At 56.7% G+C, this 14,291-nt stretch overlaps 1 protein-coding gene across 1 annotated transcript; it reads left to right on the top strand.

Moving 5' to 3' along the window:
* Window positions 1-9,124: 9,124 nt before the first annotated feature.
* On the top strand, window positions 9,125-13,380 carry GDF7 (growth differentiation factor 7). Its single transcript, XM_070379169.1, has 2 exons — window positions 9,125-9,614; window positions 12,279-13,380. The coding sequence occupies exons 1-2, from the start codon at window positions 9,221-9,223 to the stop codon at window positions 13,235-13,237; spliced, it is 1,353 nt and encodes a 450-aa protein (XP_070235270.1). The 5' UTR covers window positions 9,125-9,220; the 3' UTR covers window positions 13,238-13,380.
* Window positions 13,381-14,291: the final 911 nt, after the last annotated feature.

A 14,291-nucleotide genomic window follows, 5' to 3' on the forward strand; every position in this document is an offset into this window, starting at 1 on the left:
ACCTCAACTAAGACCTGGTGCAGCCAATTAAATAAATAAATATATATATATATATTTTTAAAAATGTTGCTGTGTCACAGTGCTCTTGGGAAATTTCCCTGAACTTGCATTCCCACCAAGAGTATATATTAGAATGCCTACTTGTATCTCCTTTCACCAAGAATGCATTTTACGTTCTTTGGTTTTACTAGCCTGAGAAGTAAATAAAAATGGTATTGTTTTCATTTGCAATGATTTGCTGGTGACTTTGGGGATTTTGATGTTGTCACCCTATATTTTTCTAATTCTTTGTGTCCCCAGCGATAAGGATAAGCACTTTGACTAGAGCTCTCCAACTTTATTCAAGCCAGAAAAAAAATGCCTGGGAGGACAGGATCCAGCTGGGGCTCTGCCCTAAATTAAGGTATTATTCAGAGGTGGATCAGCTACCTAGGGAAGTGGGAAACACACACAAAGGGGCTGCCGTGGCCTAAGGTCAAGTCCCCAGTTTTGTAGGCAGCCTCACCCTTTGCAGCCTTAGAGCCCAGCCTCCTGAAGATCTCACAGATGCCTTTGCTATGTGGACCAGAGAACCTGAGACAGGCCATCCAGGCTGAGGATACCGGGTCCCCAGGTCAGCTGTGTGATGTCCAACACTCTGCTATGGGAACATGAGACATTCTGGTCCCAGGGTCCTCATCCTCTGGAGTGCTGCAAGATCTCACATTCTAGAATTAGGGACACATCTTCTGGATCCTCCAAGCCTGTTCTTGACCTCTGTTAACCCCTATTTTCCCAAGCAAAGAAGACCGTTTGGTTCTCTGTTCATTATGTGACTAGACTAAAAACCGGGGCTCCTACCTGACAAATCGGAGGACCCGGCGTTCTGAATCACTGCACATTCTAAGTGCCACCAGTTTTTATTCTAAAAGGAGTTTGTTTTGTTTCAATCTCATGTGTCGACAAAGGTCTCCAAGAAAATCTAATGGAGGCATAGCTTCAGACTATTAATGTTCACGATGGGCCTGAAAGACCACATAGGAGAGACTGGATGGACAGGTTTGATCAGTCTTTGGACAGGTTAAACCAGGACTGACTTAATCAGAAAGCTGTAAAAGCCAGCATTTATTGAGCCAGGCACTATGGTAAAGCGCTTACCTACTTTGTTTCCTTTATCCTTAGGTACACCTGACAGGTAGGAATCTCTGTCTCCATTTAAAGGTGGAGGATAACAAGTTAATTAAGGTCACAAAACTAGTGCACTATAAAGGTGGTTTGGAAGCCAGTGTTTATCATGACTCCACCCTCTCGTTTCTCTCCTGACTTCAGTGGAGATGTGTGGTCCTTGTCCCCTCAACTCCCAGGATACCTTAGAGCTCCAGGTAAGCTGGTTCAACCTCAGGGTCCCCGTGCAGAGCTTCCTGAGTCTTCTCCCAGACTGGTTTTTGTAAATCTGAGCAGGAATGGGGTTCAGCCACACTGTGGTGCTGTTATAACCAGTGACCAGCAGATGGCAGTATCCACCAGCCCTCTGCCATTTGTCCCAACCCTAAAGGAAGGGCCCTGAGAAACCCCTGTGAAATTTCTAGAAAGGAACTATTCCACTCCCTTCTTCTCAGCCCCATCTCCTCCCCTCACTGAAGGATGGGGCCATGCCAGTGGCTGGGGATGGGCTGCAGCCCACCCCGGTGTGGATGCCAGAGCTGTTGCCTGGGGTAACCTGGGGGCAGACAAGCCCTGCGTGGAGCATGGGAAATGCATAGCATCCAGAGGAAGCCCAGACCTGGGCATCAGACGGGCTGAGCCAGAGGCCTGCGGGGATCGTCCCACATCCACAGCCCCACCCCTGGTCTTTCCGTGGGGAGGTGGCTACAGCACATCTCTGGCTGAACAGGAAGCAACAGCGCGGATGCAGTGGTTGGGGGCGTCCTCTGTGAACCGTTGTCACCATCCCCAGCCCTCTCAGGGACACCTTCTTTGGGGGTACAGCCCCAAGCTGAGGCTGCCTCCTCAAAGCTAACCCTCTCCAGCTCTGAATGCATTCCAAACCGGGGCTGGCCCCTGCCTGGGTCCTTGGCACTGGGCCCCGTCCTCACCTGCTCCCCACCTCTCACAGGTGGACCCTTGGTGGACATTTGATTATTAGCCTCACTGGGGATCGTTATCAGCGTCTGGGGATCAAAAGCCAGGAAGGGCCAAGGGACTTGCGGTCCGAGGTGAGAGGCCAGATTTGAATTCTGGTCTCTTGACTCTCTGGAACCATCAACATTATAGCCCAGGAGGGCATCTGTTTTACTTCCAAAATAGTGCTGGGCTGCAAGGGCCCACAACCCCTAATGATGGGCAGGGCAAGGGCTGAGCCCTCAATCATCCTCTTCCTCTCCTCCAGGGTACCCAGGGCAGAGCTGGGCTGGGACCTTATGAGCCACACAGAGAGCAAAGACACAGGATCACAGATGGCCCCCGCCTTCCCTGGCAGCTGTGATGCCAAATGCCAGGGTGCTGATCCTTTTCCCTCCTTGGGGACTTGGCTGCCCTGCATGGGCAATGCAAGGCACAGGGCAAGGCATCTCTAAGGAACCTTCTCTTGTCTTGTCATCAGGAGCTCCAGGCTGCAGCAGAGTGGATCCCGCTGGTGAAATCCAAGACTGACTTCCTAAGTGGCATCAACCCCAGTGCGCCAGTTCACGTTCCCGGGTGACTTGTGAACTTCTGTCAGCAGAGGTGCCTTTGAGAGGTGTGGTGGCTCTCACAGGCGCCGGGTACAGACTGCCTCACCTTCAGGGCTGTCAGGAGACTACCCGGGACTAGGAGGGAGCTCCCGTTCTGCAGGTATGCAAGCAGAGCCTCGGTAGCAGTTTGTGAAGAGTCAGGCATCATATGAAAAGTTGGCCCAAAGAATCCCAATATTCTTTTAGACATCCTGGAGTGTAAAGTCAAGTGGGCCTTAGGAACTATTACTATGAACAAAGCTAGTGGAGATGATGGAATCCCTGCTGAGCTACTTCAGATCTTAAAAGACGATGCTGTGAAAGTGCTGCATACAATATGTCAGCAAATTTGGAAAACTCAGCAGAGGCCACAGGACTGGAAAAGGTCAGTTTTTATTTCAATCCCAAGAAGGGCAGCACCAAAGAATGTTCAAACTACTGCACAACTGTACTCATTTCACATGCTAGCAAGGTAATGCTCAACATCTTTCAAGTTAGCCTTCAACAATACACGAACTGAGAACTTCCAAATGTATAAGCTAGGTTTAGAAAAGGCACAGTAACCAGAGATCAAATTGCCAACTTTCGTTGGATCATAGAGAAAGCACAGAAATTTCAGAAAAACATCTACTACTGCTTCTTTGACTACGCTAAAGTCTTTGACTGTGTGGATCACAACAAACTGTGGAAATTTCTTAAAGAGATGGGAATACCAAATCACCTTACCTGTCTCCTGAGAAACCAGTATGCAGGTCAAGAAGCAACAGTTAGAACCAGACATGGAACAACTGACTGGTTCAAAATTGGGACTCTGCTTATTTAATTTATATGCAGAGTACATCATGTGAAATGCCAGGCTGAATGAATTGCAAGCTGGAATCAAGATTGCTGAGAGAAATATCAACAACCTCAGATATGCAGAAGACACCACCCATGAAGAGGAACTAAAGAGCCTCTTGATGAAGGTGAAAGAGGAGAGTGAAAAACTTGGCTTAAAACTCAACATTTAAACAAACTAAAATCATGGCATCTGGTCCCATGACTTCATGGTAAATTGAAAGGGAAAAAGTGGAAACTGGCGGATTTTATTTTCTTGGGCTCCAAAATAACTGCAGATGGTGATTGCATGCACAAAATTGAAAGGCACTTGCTCTTGGAAGGAAGGCTATGACAAACCCTGACAGTGTATTTAAAAGTAAAGACATTACTTTGCTGACAAAGGTCCATATAGTCAAAGCTATGTTTTTTTTTTCCAGTAGTCATGTATGAATGTGAGAGTTGAACCGTAAAGAAGCCTGAGTGCCAAAGAATGGATGCTTTTGAATTGTGGTGCAGGAGAAGACTCTTGAGAGTCCTTTGGACTGCAAGGAGATCCAATCAGTCAATCGTAAAGGAAATCAGTCCTGAATATTCATTGGAAAGAACTGATTGGAGCTGAAGCTCCAATACTTTGGCCACCTGATGCAAAGAACTGATTCATTGGGAAAGATCCTGATGCTGGGAAAGATCGACGGCAGGAGGAGAAGGGGATGACAGAGGATCAGATGGTTGGATGGCATCACCGACTCAATGAACATGAATCTGAGCAAACTCTGGGAGATAGTGAAGGACAGGGAAGCCTGGCGTGCCAGTCCATGGGGTCATAAAGAGTCAGATACAACTTAGCTACTGAGCAACAACAGCAAATTCTTTCAAATCCTTGAATTCTAGGACCTGAGTCAGAAACATGGTGGCCAGAGAAAGCAAAGAGCTTCTGCAGAGGACAGATGGGTGGCCAAGTGCTCTCCAAGACAAGGATCTGGGGCTGAGAATGTGGGGACCGCTTCTTCCCACCCCAACTAAGAAACACCCACCTCCCAACCAGGCTGCCTCTCTGTCCGCCCCCCCTCCCCCCACCCCACCCCACACCGCCCCTGTTGGAGCCAGTCTCACCTCCGCTGTCTGAGGAGGTAAAAGCTGAAGTCTGGAGTTCTTGGGACACTGAGGGGTGGCCTTCAGACTAATAAAGAACAGAAGTTGGAACTTGCAGCCCCCGGTTTTCTCCCAGCTGTCTCTAAGTTTCCTGCACCAGCTGCCCTCTGACTGCTGGACACACGGGGGACTAGGAGGCCACCTTCAAAGTGTGCCACGCAGCAGGTAGGGCACAACGTCTCAGGCCAGGAGAGAGCACTCCCACCTGCCTGGCCCACCTACCAAAGGCCTCCCTGACCCTGGAGGAAGCCCCAAGTGAGCCCAGGGTTGGCCTGGCCCTGTGGGCCTCAGGAGACCAGCCACCTGCTCAGCAGAAGGCCTGATGGGGGGCCAAGAACTCCTGGTGTCACGTTCCCCTGTCCTCAAGAAGGGAGCCTCTCCAGACGGATGCTCAGTCACGGCTCCCAGGGAAGCCCTGAACAGGGCATGGGAGACCTGGTCCAAGTCAAGCCCTCACCGCGAGCCTGACTCACTAGGCCATTAGGTCTCTTCATGTAAACTTAGCTGTCAGACCACATGCTCCTACCGGCCAGTCCTGCTCTGAGCTCTGTGGCTTCTCCAGCCACAGGCAGGCCCTGCTGCTGCCGATGACAGACTATGTTCAGTTGGCGAGCTCCCAGCTGATGCGAGAGGCAGGAAGGAGTCCTCAAGACGATGCTTTCATAAGCCTCACCTGGACCTGAGAGTTCTTTTCTGCCAAGAATTTTCCAGAGCTTTCAGGGCAAGACAGGACCCTCTGCCTCTCCACTGGAGCTGAGCAGAGTGTTGCAGGTCACCCCGCTATGATCCCATCTCCGCTGTGAGCAGCCAAGGGTTGGGCAAAGACAGGATGACTCCAGGCTCTGCCATTCACCAGGTTACCTGCGGAAGGTGTTACATTTCACTGTGACTCAACTTTCTCTGTCGATAAAATGGGAACACTAATGCCTGACGGGCTTTCCAGGAGGCTCAGTAGGTAAAGAATCCGCCTGTAATGCGGGAGACACAGGAGATGCAGGTTTGACCCCTGGGTTGGGAAGATCCCCTGCAGAAGGAAATGGGAACCCACTCCAGTATTCTTGCCTGGGAAATCCCATAGACAGAAGAGCCTGGAGGGCTACAGTCCATGGGGTTGCAAAGAGTTGGATACACCATAGCAATTGAGCATGCACGCACACACCTCACAGGACAGAGCAGCAGTGAGACTTAAGTGCCATGAAGTCACTTAAGCAGTTAGCAACATGCCTGGTACTTGGTGGAGAAGGAAAAGGCAACACATTCCAGTGTTCTTGCCTGGAGAATCCCATGGACAGAGGAGCCTGGTGGGCTACAGTCCATGGGGTCGCAAAGAGTCGGACAGGACTGGAGTGACTTAGCAGTAGCATCTGGTACTTGGAGAACCATAATTATCATTTGGTTAATGGTAACCATTGGTTACCATCATTATTTGAGAGGAAGGAGAGGGAGCCAGGCATGACCCAAGTTTCCTTCTGCCTCTCTCCTTTCTGGGCTCTGCTTCAATGTGGCCACTGGTGGTCAAAAAGACCCCAAGTCCTGCTTCCCATCAGTTTACTTTTTTTTATTTTTGCCAGCATCAGGGCTTAGTTGTGGCACTCAGGTTAGTTGCTCTGCTGCATGTGAGACCTTAGTTCCCCAACCACGGAGTGAACTGGTGTCCTCTGCACTGCAAGGCAAATTCTTAACCACTGGACCGCCAGGGGATTCCCCCATCACTTTACTTTGAACCACCTAACAGTGTACCATATATTCAGGTGCATTTATGCAAGTGTTTACCATCTCTTCTACCTTTACGAGAGCTCCATGCACTTGTCCTGCATGTTGCTGAATTCACAATATATGGAGAGCCACTCACAGTTAAGTATTTACAGGAAAGAATAAATGGAGGAATGGCTACATGATGAAGAAATGCATTGTTGTCTGACTTGACAGACCAAGACACACAGGTGACAGTGGCTAAGGCCTGGCTCAAGCACACACATGATGGGTGGGGCTCCAGCAGCAGCAGCCCACCCCTAGCACTCTCCTCTAGAGCCTTCTGGTGCCTAGAAGCTGCTTCTTTCTCAGCCATCATCACCCTAGGGATCCAGAACAGACTGGGAGGGGCGAGGCTCTGAGCCCCCTCTGTGCCCACCTGTTATCCTGGATCCACACCAACTTCCTGAATTGAGAATCTCCCTGTATTACAGATGAGGACATTCAGTCTCAGAGGAGCTTGCTGTCCCTGCTCCCCTAGGGACAGCAAGGGCCCAGGGATTCCAACCCACTCCTCATTCCTAAGCCCCTGAGTGACCTCAAGGCGGAGGTATCATGCAATCAACAAAGGTTTATTTGGCACCTGCTCTGCCAGGCCAGTGCCAGGACCCTTCAGGTTCTTGCCTTCACACAATTGGAGGAACTGAAGCCCAGACGATGCAACGGAGTGTGGTTGTTAACAGCAAAACCAGGACAAGAACCAGTAGTCTTACTGGACTCTAGCTCAGAGATGCCAGAGTGTTTGCATCAGGGTCTTGATGATATGCAAAACATCTAAAGACTGTTCACCGTGGCTGCAGGAGGAAAGGAGGCCAAGAAAGACAGCAGGGACCCAGTCGTGGCCTTCACAGAGACAGCTGTGCCTGAGGGGCCACTACTTTGACTGATCAGTGTCTCTGGGGGGTTGGTTCTGCCAGACAGCCTGCCTGGATTCCTGCAGGGCCGCTCTGTACCCGCACCAGCGAGAGAGGAAGGTTCCTGACCATGTCCTTGGCCCCCAAATCCTGTTGGGTTAATGCAGCCCCAGTAATCCCAGCCCCCCACTGCCCTTGGGGGGCACGCAACCTCGGGCTTTTTTCCCCACCTCTGTCCACCTGATCCGCTTGGGGCCTGACCCCTTGTCTCTCCTGCCCCCCTAAATCCCGAGTGGTGAGTGACCCAAAGTCCCATGCTGAGCGGACACTGCATCTTTGCAGTGGTCGGCAGGATGACGACTGGTAAGTTCACTTGGGACAAAGCAGCGGGTATAGGGGAGCTCGGGAGCCTGCCGTCGTCGGCCCAGGAGCTCCACGTGGGTAATCCTCCGTGGGTCAGAGCGCGCGGCGGCCGATTGAGAGCAAAACTCCTGCGACTTTGGGTCCCCAGGCGTCGCACTGACGCTGATCACCTACTCAAAGAAACCGTGACTCGCTGCCCCCGTCTAGATTTAGAGCACGGTAGCAAATACAATGTTAAAAGAAAAAGATGCGCCTACTCTGCTACAGGATCCGTCAGGCTCCGTCCCTCTGTCCGCCCACCAGCAGATCGTCCATCCGCTGAGCCTTCCGGCCCTCTACGGACCGACGTCCCGGCTGCTGGTGGAGCTGAGCCGACACCCAGACCTCTCTCCCCGGCTCATCTCCCTGAGATGGCGGCCTCTGGACCTACTCCTGCCGGCTGAGCACTCAAGCACCCCGCCGTCCTTGCGACGGCGGTCTGGGCGCCCCCTCCATCCTCCTCGCTACCCCCCAACCCAGCTCGAGAACCGCGGCCCGGGAAGGAATTACAGAGGCGCTACCCTGAGGCTCTACGCCGCCCGCCCTCCCGGCTCCAGGCGCTCCCCAACATACCCGAGAGCCGTTTCCGTTCGCCGGGGCTCCCGGGGAGGCGGACGGGCGGAAGGGGTCCTTACTGTCCACGCGCAGATGAAGTTGAGCCGCTCCCGAGCGGGAACCCCCTCGTCACCCAGAAATTGCCTTCGTAGTCCCTTTAAGAACTCCGAAGATCCTGGCGCCCGTCTAAGCGCGCGTTCCGCACCCCTACCTTTGCTGGCTCGACCGTCGGTCCTCGTCCAGCTGTCTTTCCGGCCTGTCCTTTCAGGCCCCTAACCCTCTCTTTCCTACCGGTCCTCTTTGCTGCTCCCGCCTCCCGCTCCGATCTTTGAAGGCTGTGCCAGGGTGGGGACCCGCGGGACCCATGAGCAAAAATGCACTTTGGCGCCCTGTGGCCTCTGTGCGCCCTCGTGGCCTCTTTGTGCGCCCTGGCCACGGAATCGTGGCACTGACCGGCGGGGCGAGCCCCTCCGCCGCCCCACCTCCAGCGTCTCGGGCGGAATAGGAGCGGGGAGGGGGCGGGTGGTTCTCCGCAGGGGAGTGGGTAAGGAGCTGGGCGGGTACGCGCGAGGCCTCGGAGCCTCTGACTCCCGAGGGCGCATCTGGCCCCGGGCGCAGCGTGGGCGGAGGGGGGGTGGTCGCCTGGCCTCGGGGAAGCGAGGCGGGGCCCAGGTGGGTGGCGGGAGCCTCGGGTCGGTGACACTCGCCTGGAGAGAGTTGGGACGAAGAGCTCGGGTGGGACGAGGAGGCTCCGGCCCGGGGCTCGGCTTTAGGCCGGAGTAGGGGGCGCGGTGCTGAGGCTCGAGCGTTCAGCAGGGGGCGCTGCTCTGGGCGTTGGACGGGGGTGGGGTGGGGTGGGGTGGGGTGGGAGAGGAGGGGGGTGCGCAGCTTGCAGCGCACACTTCCCCCATTATTAAACATTATGTTCAAAAGGCGCCGGGGGACTTCCCGAAGCCACGGAGCCCGCGCCGCCCGCCCGCCTGGCCCTCGGAGCCCATGGACCTGAGCGCGGCCGCCGCGCTGTGCCTCTGGCTGCTGAGCGCCTGCCGCCCCCGCGACGGGCTAGAAGCGGCCGCCGTGCTGCGGGCGGCGGGGGCAGGGCCGGCCGAGAGTCCGGGGGGCGGCGGCGGCGGCAGCGGGACAACCCTCGCCGCGGCTGAGGGCACCTCCGCTGCCCTGGCCGCCGCGTCTCCCGGGCCCCGCGGTGCGCGCCGCGCCACGGGCTCCGGCTTCAGGAACGGCTCGGTGGTGCCGCACCAGTTCATGATGTCGCTTTACAGGAGCCTGGCCGGGAGGACTCCGGCCGGGCCAGTCGCCGTCTCCACCTCAGGATCTGGCCGCCACGGCCGCGCGGACACAGTCACCGGCTTCGCGGACCAGGCGATCCCAGGTACTCTGCTGTTACCGCGCCCGTCCATCCTGTCTTGCGCCCCAGCACCATTCCCCTCGGTGTGGCGGGGGGGGGGACCTCGGTACCCGCACATCCCAGGCTCAGGTGTTAGAAAGTTCTCCGAGGCCCACGCACCCCACCTCGCAGCGCCTGGACTCTGGCTAGAGCCGCGGCAGCTGGCGGGGGCCCGCGGCCACAGAGGGCTATGCCCGTCCTCTGCCCGGGGTGCCCTGGCCCTGCCAGCCCCGCGGGTCCCTTCGAGGAGGCAGGCTGAGTTGGAGATCCGGAGAAGCAAGGAGGGGATTCGGCCCAGAGGGATTGAGCAGTGGTGGCGTCGTTGGCTGCTTGATTGCTCTGCAGCTCCCAATCTTGGGGGAGGGCCCTACAAACTCGGGGAAACAGAGGGGAACGCGGGACAGAGCGGGCATCAGACTAAAGTACAGGGCTCCGGAGAGGCTGGTGGCATCACCAGGTGCGAGGAGAGCCCTTCTCAGCAGGCTGATTTGGGTGGAGGCGGGTGCCTGCCTGGGGCTGGATCCTTGGGGAGGTAGAGGGAGAGGCGAGGAGGCTATGCAGAGAGGAGAGGAGGGCCCGCGAACTTGTAGGAATTCAGGCCTCTCTGGGACCAAGCACCCCACCTTGCTCCACCCTGAGCCCTCCAAAGGTAGGACTTGGGTGAGGCAGTGGTGGTTGGGGAGTGTCATCTGGATTTTATTAATCTCTATTGAAGCCATTAGAGCAGACAGATAGGGAAAATTTAACTAATTTCAGGCGGAAATGCAAGTAATTTCGGCCTTAATTCTATCCAGCCAGAGACCCAGCCTGGAAGGCAGGAGGGAAAGAAAGGCAATAGGGCTGGGAAGTAAGTGCTGCTGCTACCCAGGCCCTGCCTGGGAGCCACTGGGGGTTCCGTATGCCCACCACTAGCCTGGGAAAGCAGGCAGAGGGGGTGCAGTAATCAGGTTTCTCATTCCCTCCAGCATGCACACAGGGTCTACACAGGCCGCTTTATTTGGAATGCAGGAACAGTTTGGGCCCAAATGGCCCTAAAGTCTGGTGGAAATTTTCAAGCATTCTCTGAGAGCCTGGGGTGCCCCCTGGATGGGATGCTAGGGTACTTGTAGGGAGCCTGAATCCTGGTGTGCAGACCCTGGGGAGGGAGGGGGTCTCCCAGCTGTGGGAGAGGTGAGATGTGTATGGCCCTGAGCTTGTAGAGGCACCAGATGCTCTTCCTTAGATCGAGTTAGGCCTGCAGTGGCCTCAGCCTAAGCTAAATCCCAGGAAATTTCGGAGAGGATGCATCGGCAGAATCTCAAACCAGGGAGAGGCTTGCAGGGGAAGCTCAGAGAGAGTGCTGCCGCTCCCAAAGCCCTGGGGAGAAAGCATGGGGAGACTGAAGGAGCACTTTGCCCAGCGCCTCTCCTGCTTGCCTTCTGCCCTGAGCCTCCACTCAGAGCAGGGCTGCCTGAGGTCTCAAGAGGCCGGGGCAGCACACCCACACTTCGGTCCCGGGGAGTCAATGGCTTGGCGTCCAGTGGTTGGTGAGCAACACTCCAACAGTGGGGGGAGTCTGCACAGTCTCTTCGCGTTTGGGGCAAAACGAAACCATATGACCTTCTTCAAAGGGAGCTCCTTATCTGCTTCTTGGTGGAATTTCAGCTCTTTTCTTCCTTTCTGAGCCCCCAAAGGAAAGAAGTGTCTACGACGAGAAGTAAAATCCGGAGGCCGAGTTGAGTTCTAACGGAGGGAAAGGCTACGTCTGTGAGGGGACCAGGGGGCCCTGGCGGGGAGGCCAGTCGGTCCTGTGCCTTCCCTGCAGCAAGGCGTCCCGGCCGCTTTAAGCCCTTCCCAGAAAGTGGCTTGCGCTCCTTTGCCGCCTTTCCCCTCCGTCGAAGGTGGCGGAAACACTGGGAGAAGCTTGAGCCTGGAGTTCCCATTGCGACCAGGGGCTGAGCCGGCCCCTATTTGGGCCTCAGTTCCCCTCCGGCAGAGCGAAGAGGCTGGATGCGGGAAAGGGTGTCTGCAGCCCTGTGGACACGTGCCCCTTCCGGACGAATCTTGGAGGTCCAGCCTGCACGGGAGATCGTGTCCGGCTGGAATGTCCAGGCAGGGCTAGGGAAGAGAAGCCGCAGAAGCAGTTTTCAGGGGACAAGAACTTTCGGTTTTCGCCCAACCGAGACTCTGAGGCTCTCCTGGCGGATAAGGAGGGCCATAACGAGCAGTCCCCGGACCGTGCCTGGCCTGGCCTCCAGGTCTTTAAGAGGTGCACGACTTCTGATGCGCCCACCAGGCCTCTTTTTCTGCCACCGGCCGAAAGTCTGGCCTCCGCCTTAGTCTTCGAAAACCCATGGCTCTGGGGCAGGCAGCCGAACTGTAGGAGCCGTCAGGCTTGGGTCTCGGGTACCGACGAGGCGCGCTACGTTGGTTGGGTTGTCGGACATCATTTAGCTGGAAATAAAGCTCACATCCCGATAGTCTGAGCGACGGCTCCCTCTCTTTTGGGCCAGGCTGACGGCTTTCGGACTGGAGCAGAGATGTGCGAGTGGGCGCCGGCCCCAGCGAGCCTTGCTCCCACATCCAGGGAAGATGGGACTGTTTGCAGTTAGGAGGTGCACGCTTCGCTTTCACTGCCGTTCTTTATCTGTCTCTGCCCATCCCCTGCAGACGAATCGGCAGCCCAGACCGGCCTGAACTTCCTGTTCGACGTGTCAAGCCTTCCCGACGCAGACGAGGTGTTGGGCGCGGAGCTGCGCGTGCTGCGCCGGGAGTCCGGGGCGCGGGGCCCCGGCAGCGCGAGTCCCCCGTTGCTGCTGCTGTCCACGTGCCCCAGCGCCGCGAGCGCCCCGCGCCTACTGCACTCCCGAGCCGCCGAGTTCCTGGACGCCGCGCGCTGGGAGGTGTTCGACGTGGCAGACGCCTTACGGCGCCACCGCCGGGAACCGCGCACCAGCCGCGCGTTCTGCCTCTCGCTGAGCGGAGTGGTGGGTTCGGCGCGGGTCCCGCTGGCACTGCGGCCGCTGGGCTTCGGTTTGCGGGGCGGCGGCGGCGCGGCGGCGGAGGAACGCGCGCTGCTGGTGGTCTCTTCCCGCACGCAGAGGAAGGAGAGCCTGTTCCGAGAGATCCGCTCCCAGGCGCGCGCGCTCGGGGCCGCGCTGGCTGTGGAGTCGCGGCCCGATTCCAGACCCGGCGTGGGCTCGCCGACCGCGGTCATCGGCGGTCGCAGGCGGCGGCGGACGGCGTTGGCCGGGGCGCGGGCAGCTCAGGGCAGCGGCGGGGGCGCGGGCCGGGGCCACGGGCGCAGGGGCCGGAGCCGCTGTAGCCGCAAGCCCTTGCACGTGGACTTCAAGGAGCTGGGCTGGGACGACTGGATCATCGCGCCCCTGGACTACGAGGCATACCACTGCGAGGGCGTGTGCGACTTCCCGCTGCGCTCGCACCTTGAGCCCACCAACCACGCCATCATTCAGACGCTGCTGAACTCCATGGCCCCGGATGCGGCGCCAGCCTCCTGCTGCGTGCCCGCGCGCCTCAGCCCGATCAGCATCCTCTACATCGACGCCGCCAACAACGTGGTCTACAAGCAGTACGAGGACATGGTGGTGGAGGCGTGCGGCTGCAGGTAGCATGCGGGCCGCGGGCCAGGGCGGGGGCAGCCGCGCCACCCAGGGACTCCCCGCTGAAAAGCAGGTTGGGGCCGAGCCTGTCGCCTCGCTGGGGTGCGCGTCCGAGTCTGGCCCGGCGCCCTCGCGGCGGAGGGAGCGCGCACGTTCACATACCAGCACGCACAGCCGCACACTCCTCACTCGTGCACACATGCACGGTGGACGCATCGGAAGGCCTTGGGAAGAGAGGATCTGACGCTACCGAATGTCACAGGTCATGTGTATTTTGCAAATAGATATCTATTTCTGCGCCCACTGCCCCCTTTTGAGGAGAGGAGGGGGTTGCGTTGCCGTGACAGTAACTGGCACTAAATCGAGTAGAATCGGGTTAGGGAATTGGGGTCTTCAGAGTCGGGGGAACTAAAGGGATACTCGAATAAGTCTCATTTCACCCCTATTTTGTTTCTGGCCAAGTGTGGGGCACAGCTGGCTGGGAGGGAGGGGGTAGAGTTCCCGGTGTTGCCCCGGGGGCAGACAGTAATGCCCTTTCTGAAAGTTTGCGTTGCACCCGCGTCATTAACTCTGGAGAGGAACCGCTGAAAAGGCCTCATCTTTTTCCTTTAACTTCCAAAAGTCTAACATTTCCCAGTTTTGAAAGGGGAGTTTGTCGGAAAGACTGCATTGTGGAGCTTCCCAGATCTCTGCAAAGGTCAGCACCACTTTTTTTTTTTAAATCAATTCCAATTGGGAATTATCTAGAAAGTGGAAAAAACAATTTAGGAGGGGATAGGTGAGATGGGGGATAGGCTTTTAACTGTCGGTCTGATCTAACTTGTCATGGGGTAGAGTGGTGTCTTCCCGGTCCTGCAGCTCCTAAGCTGGGTGGACCAAGGTGGTCCTAGGGCCTTGGGGGGACGCAGGAGGAAGCTGGTGCTATGTCTGGGGATTGGGAAAGGGGGTTGCTATAACTTTCCCTAAAGACCTGTCAGGAGGTTTTTCTAAGGAGCTGGGAGGAGGCTTCTAGGGTTGGAAAGAGGCACCGAGGTGGGTGGGGTGGGCAGGTTCCTGCCAAGGA

The sequence above is a fragment of the Bos mutus genome, chromosome 11, assembly GCF_027580195.1.
Source record: "Bos mutus isolate GX-2022 chromosome 11, NWIPB_WYAK_1.1, whole genome shotgun sequence".
NCBI classification, from domain to species: Eukaryota; Metazoa; Chordata; class Mammalia; order Artiodactyla; family Bovidae; genus Bos; species Bos mutus.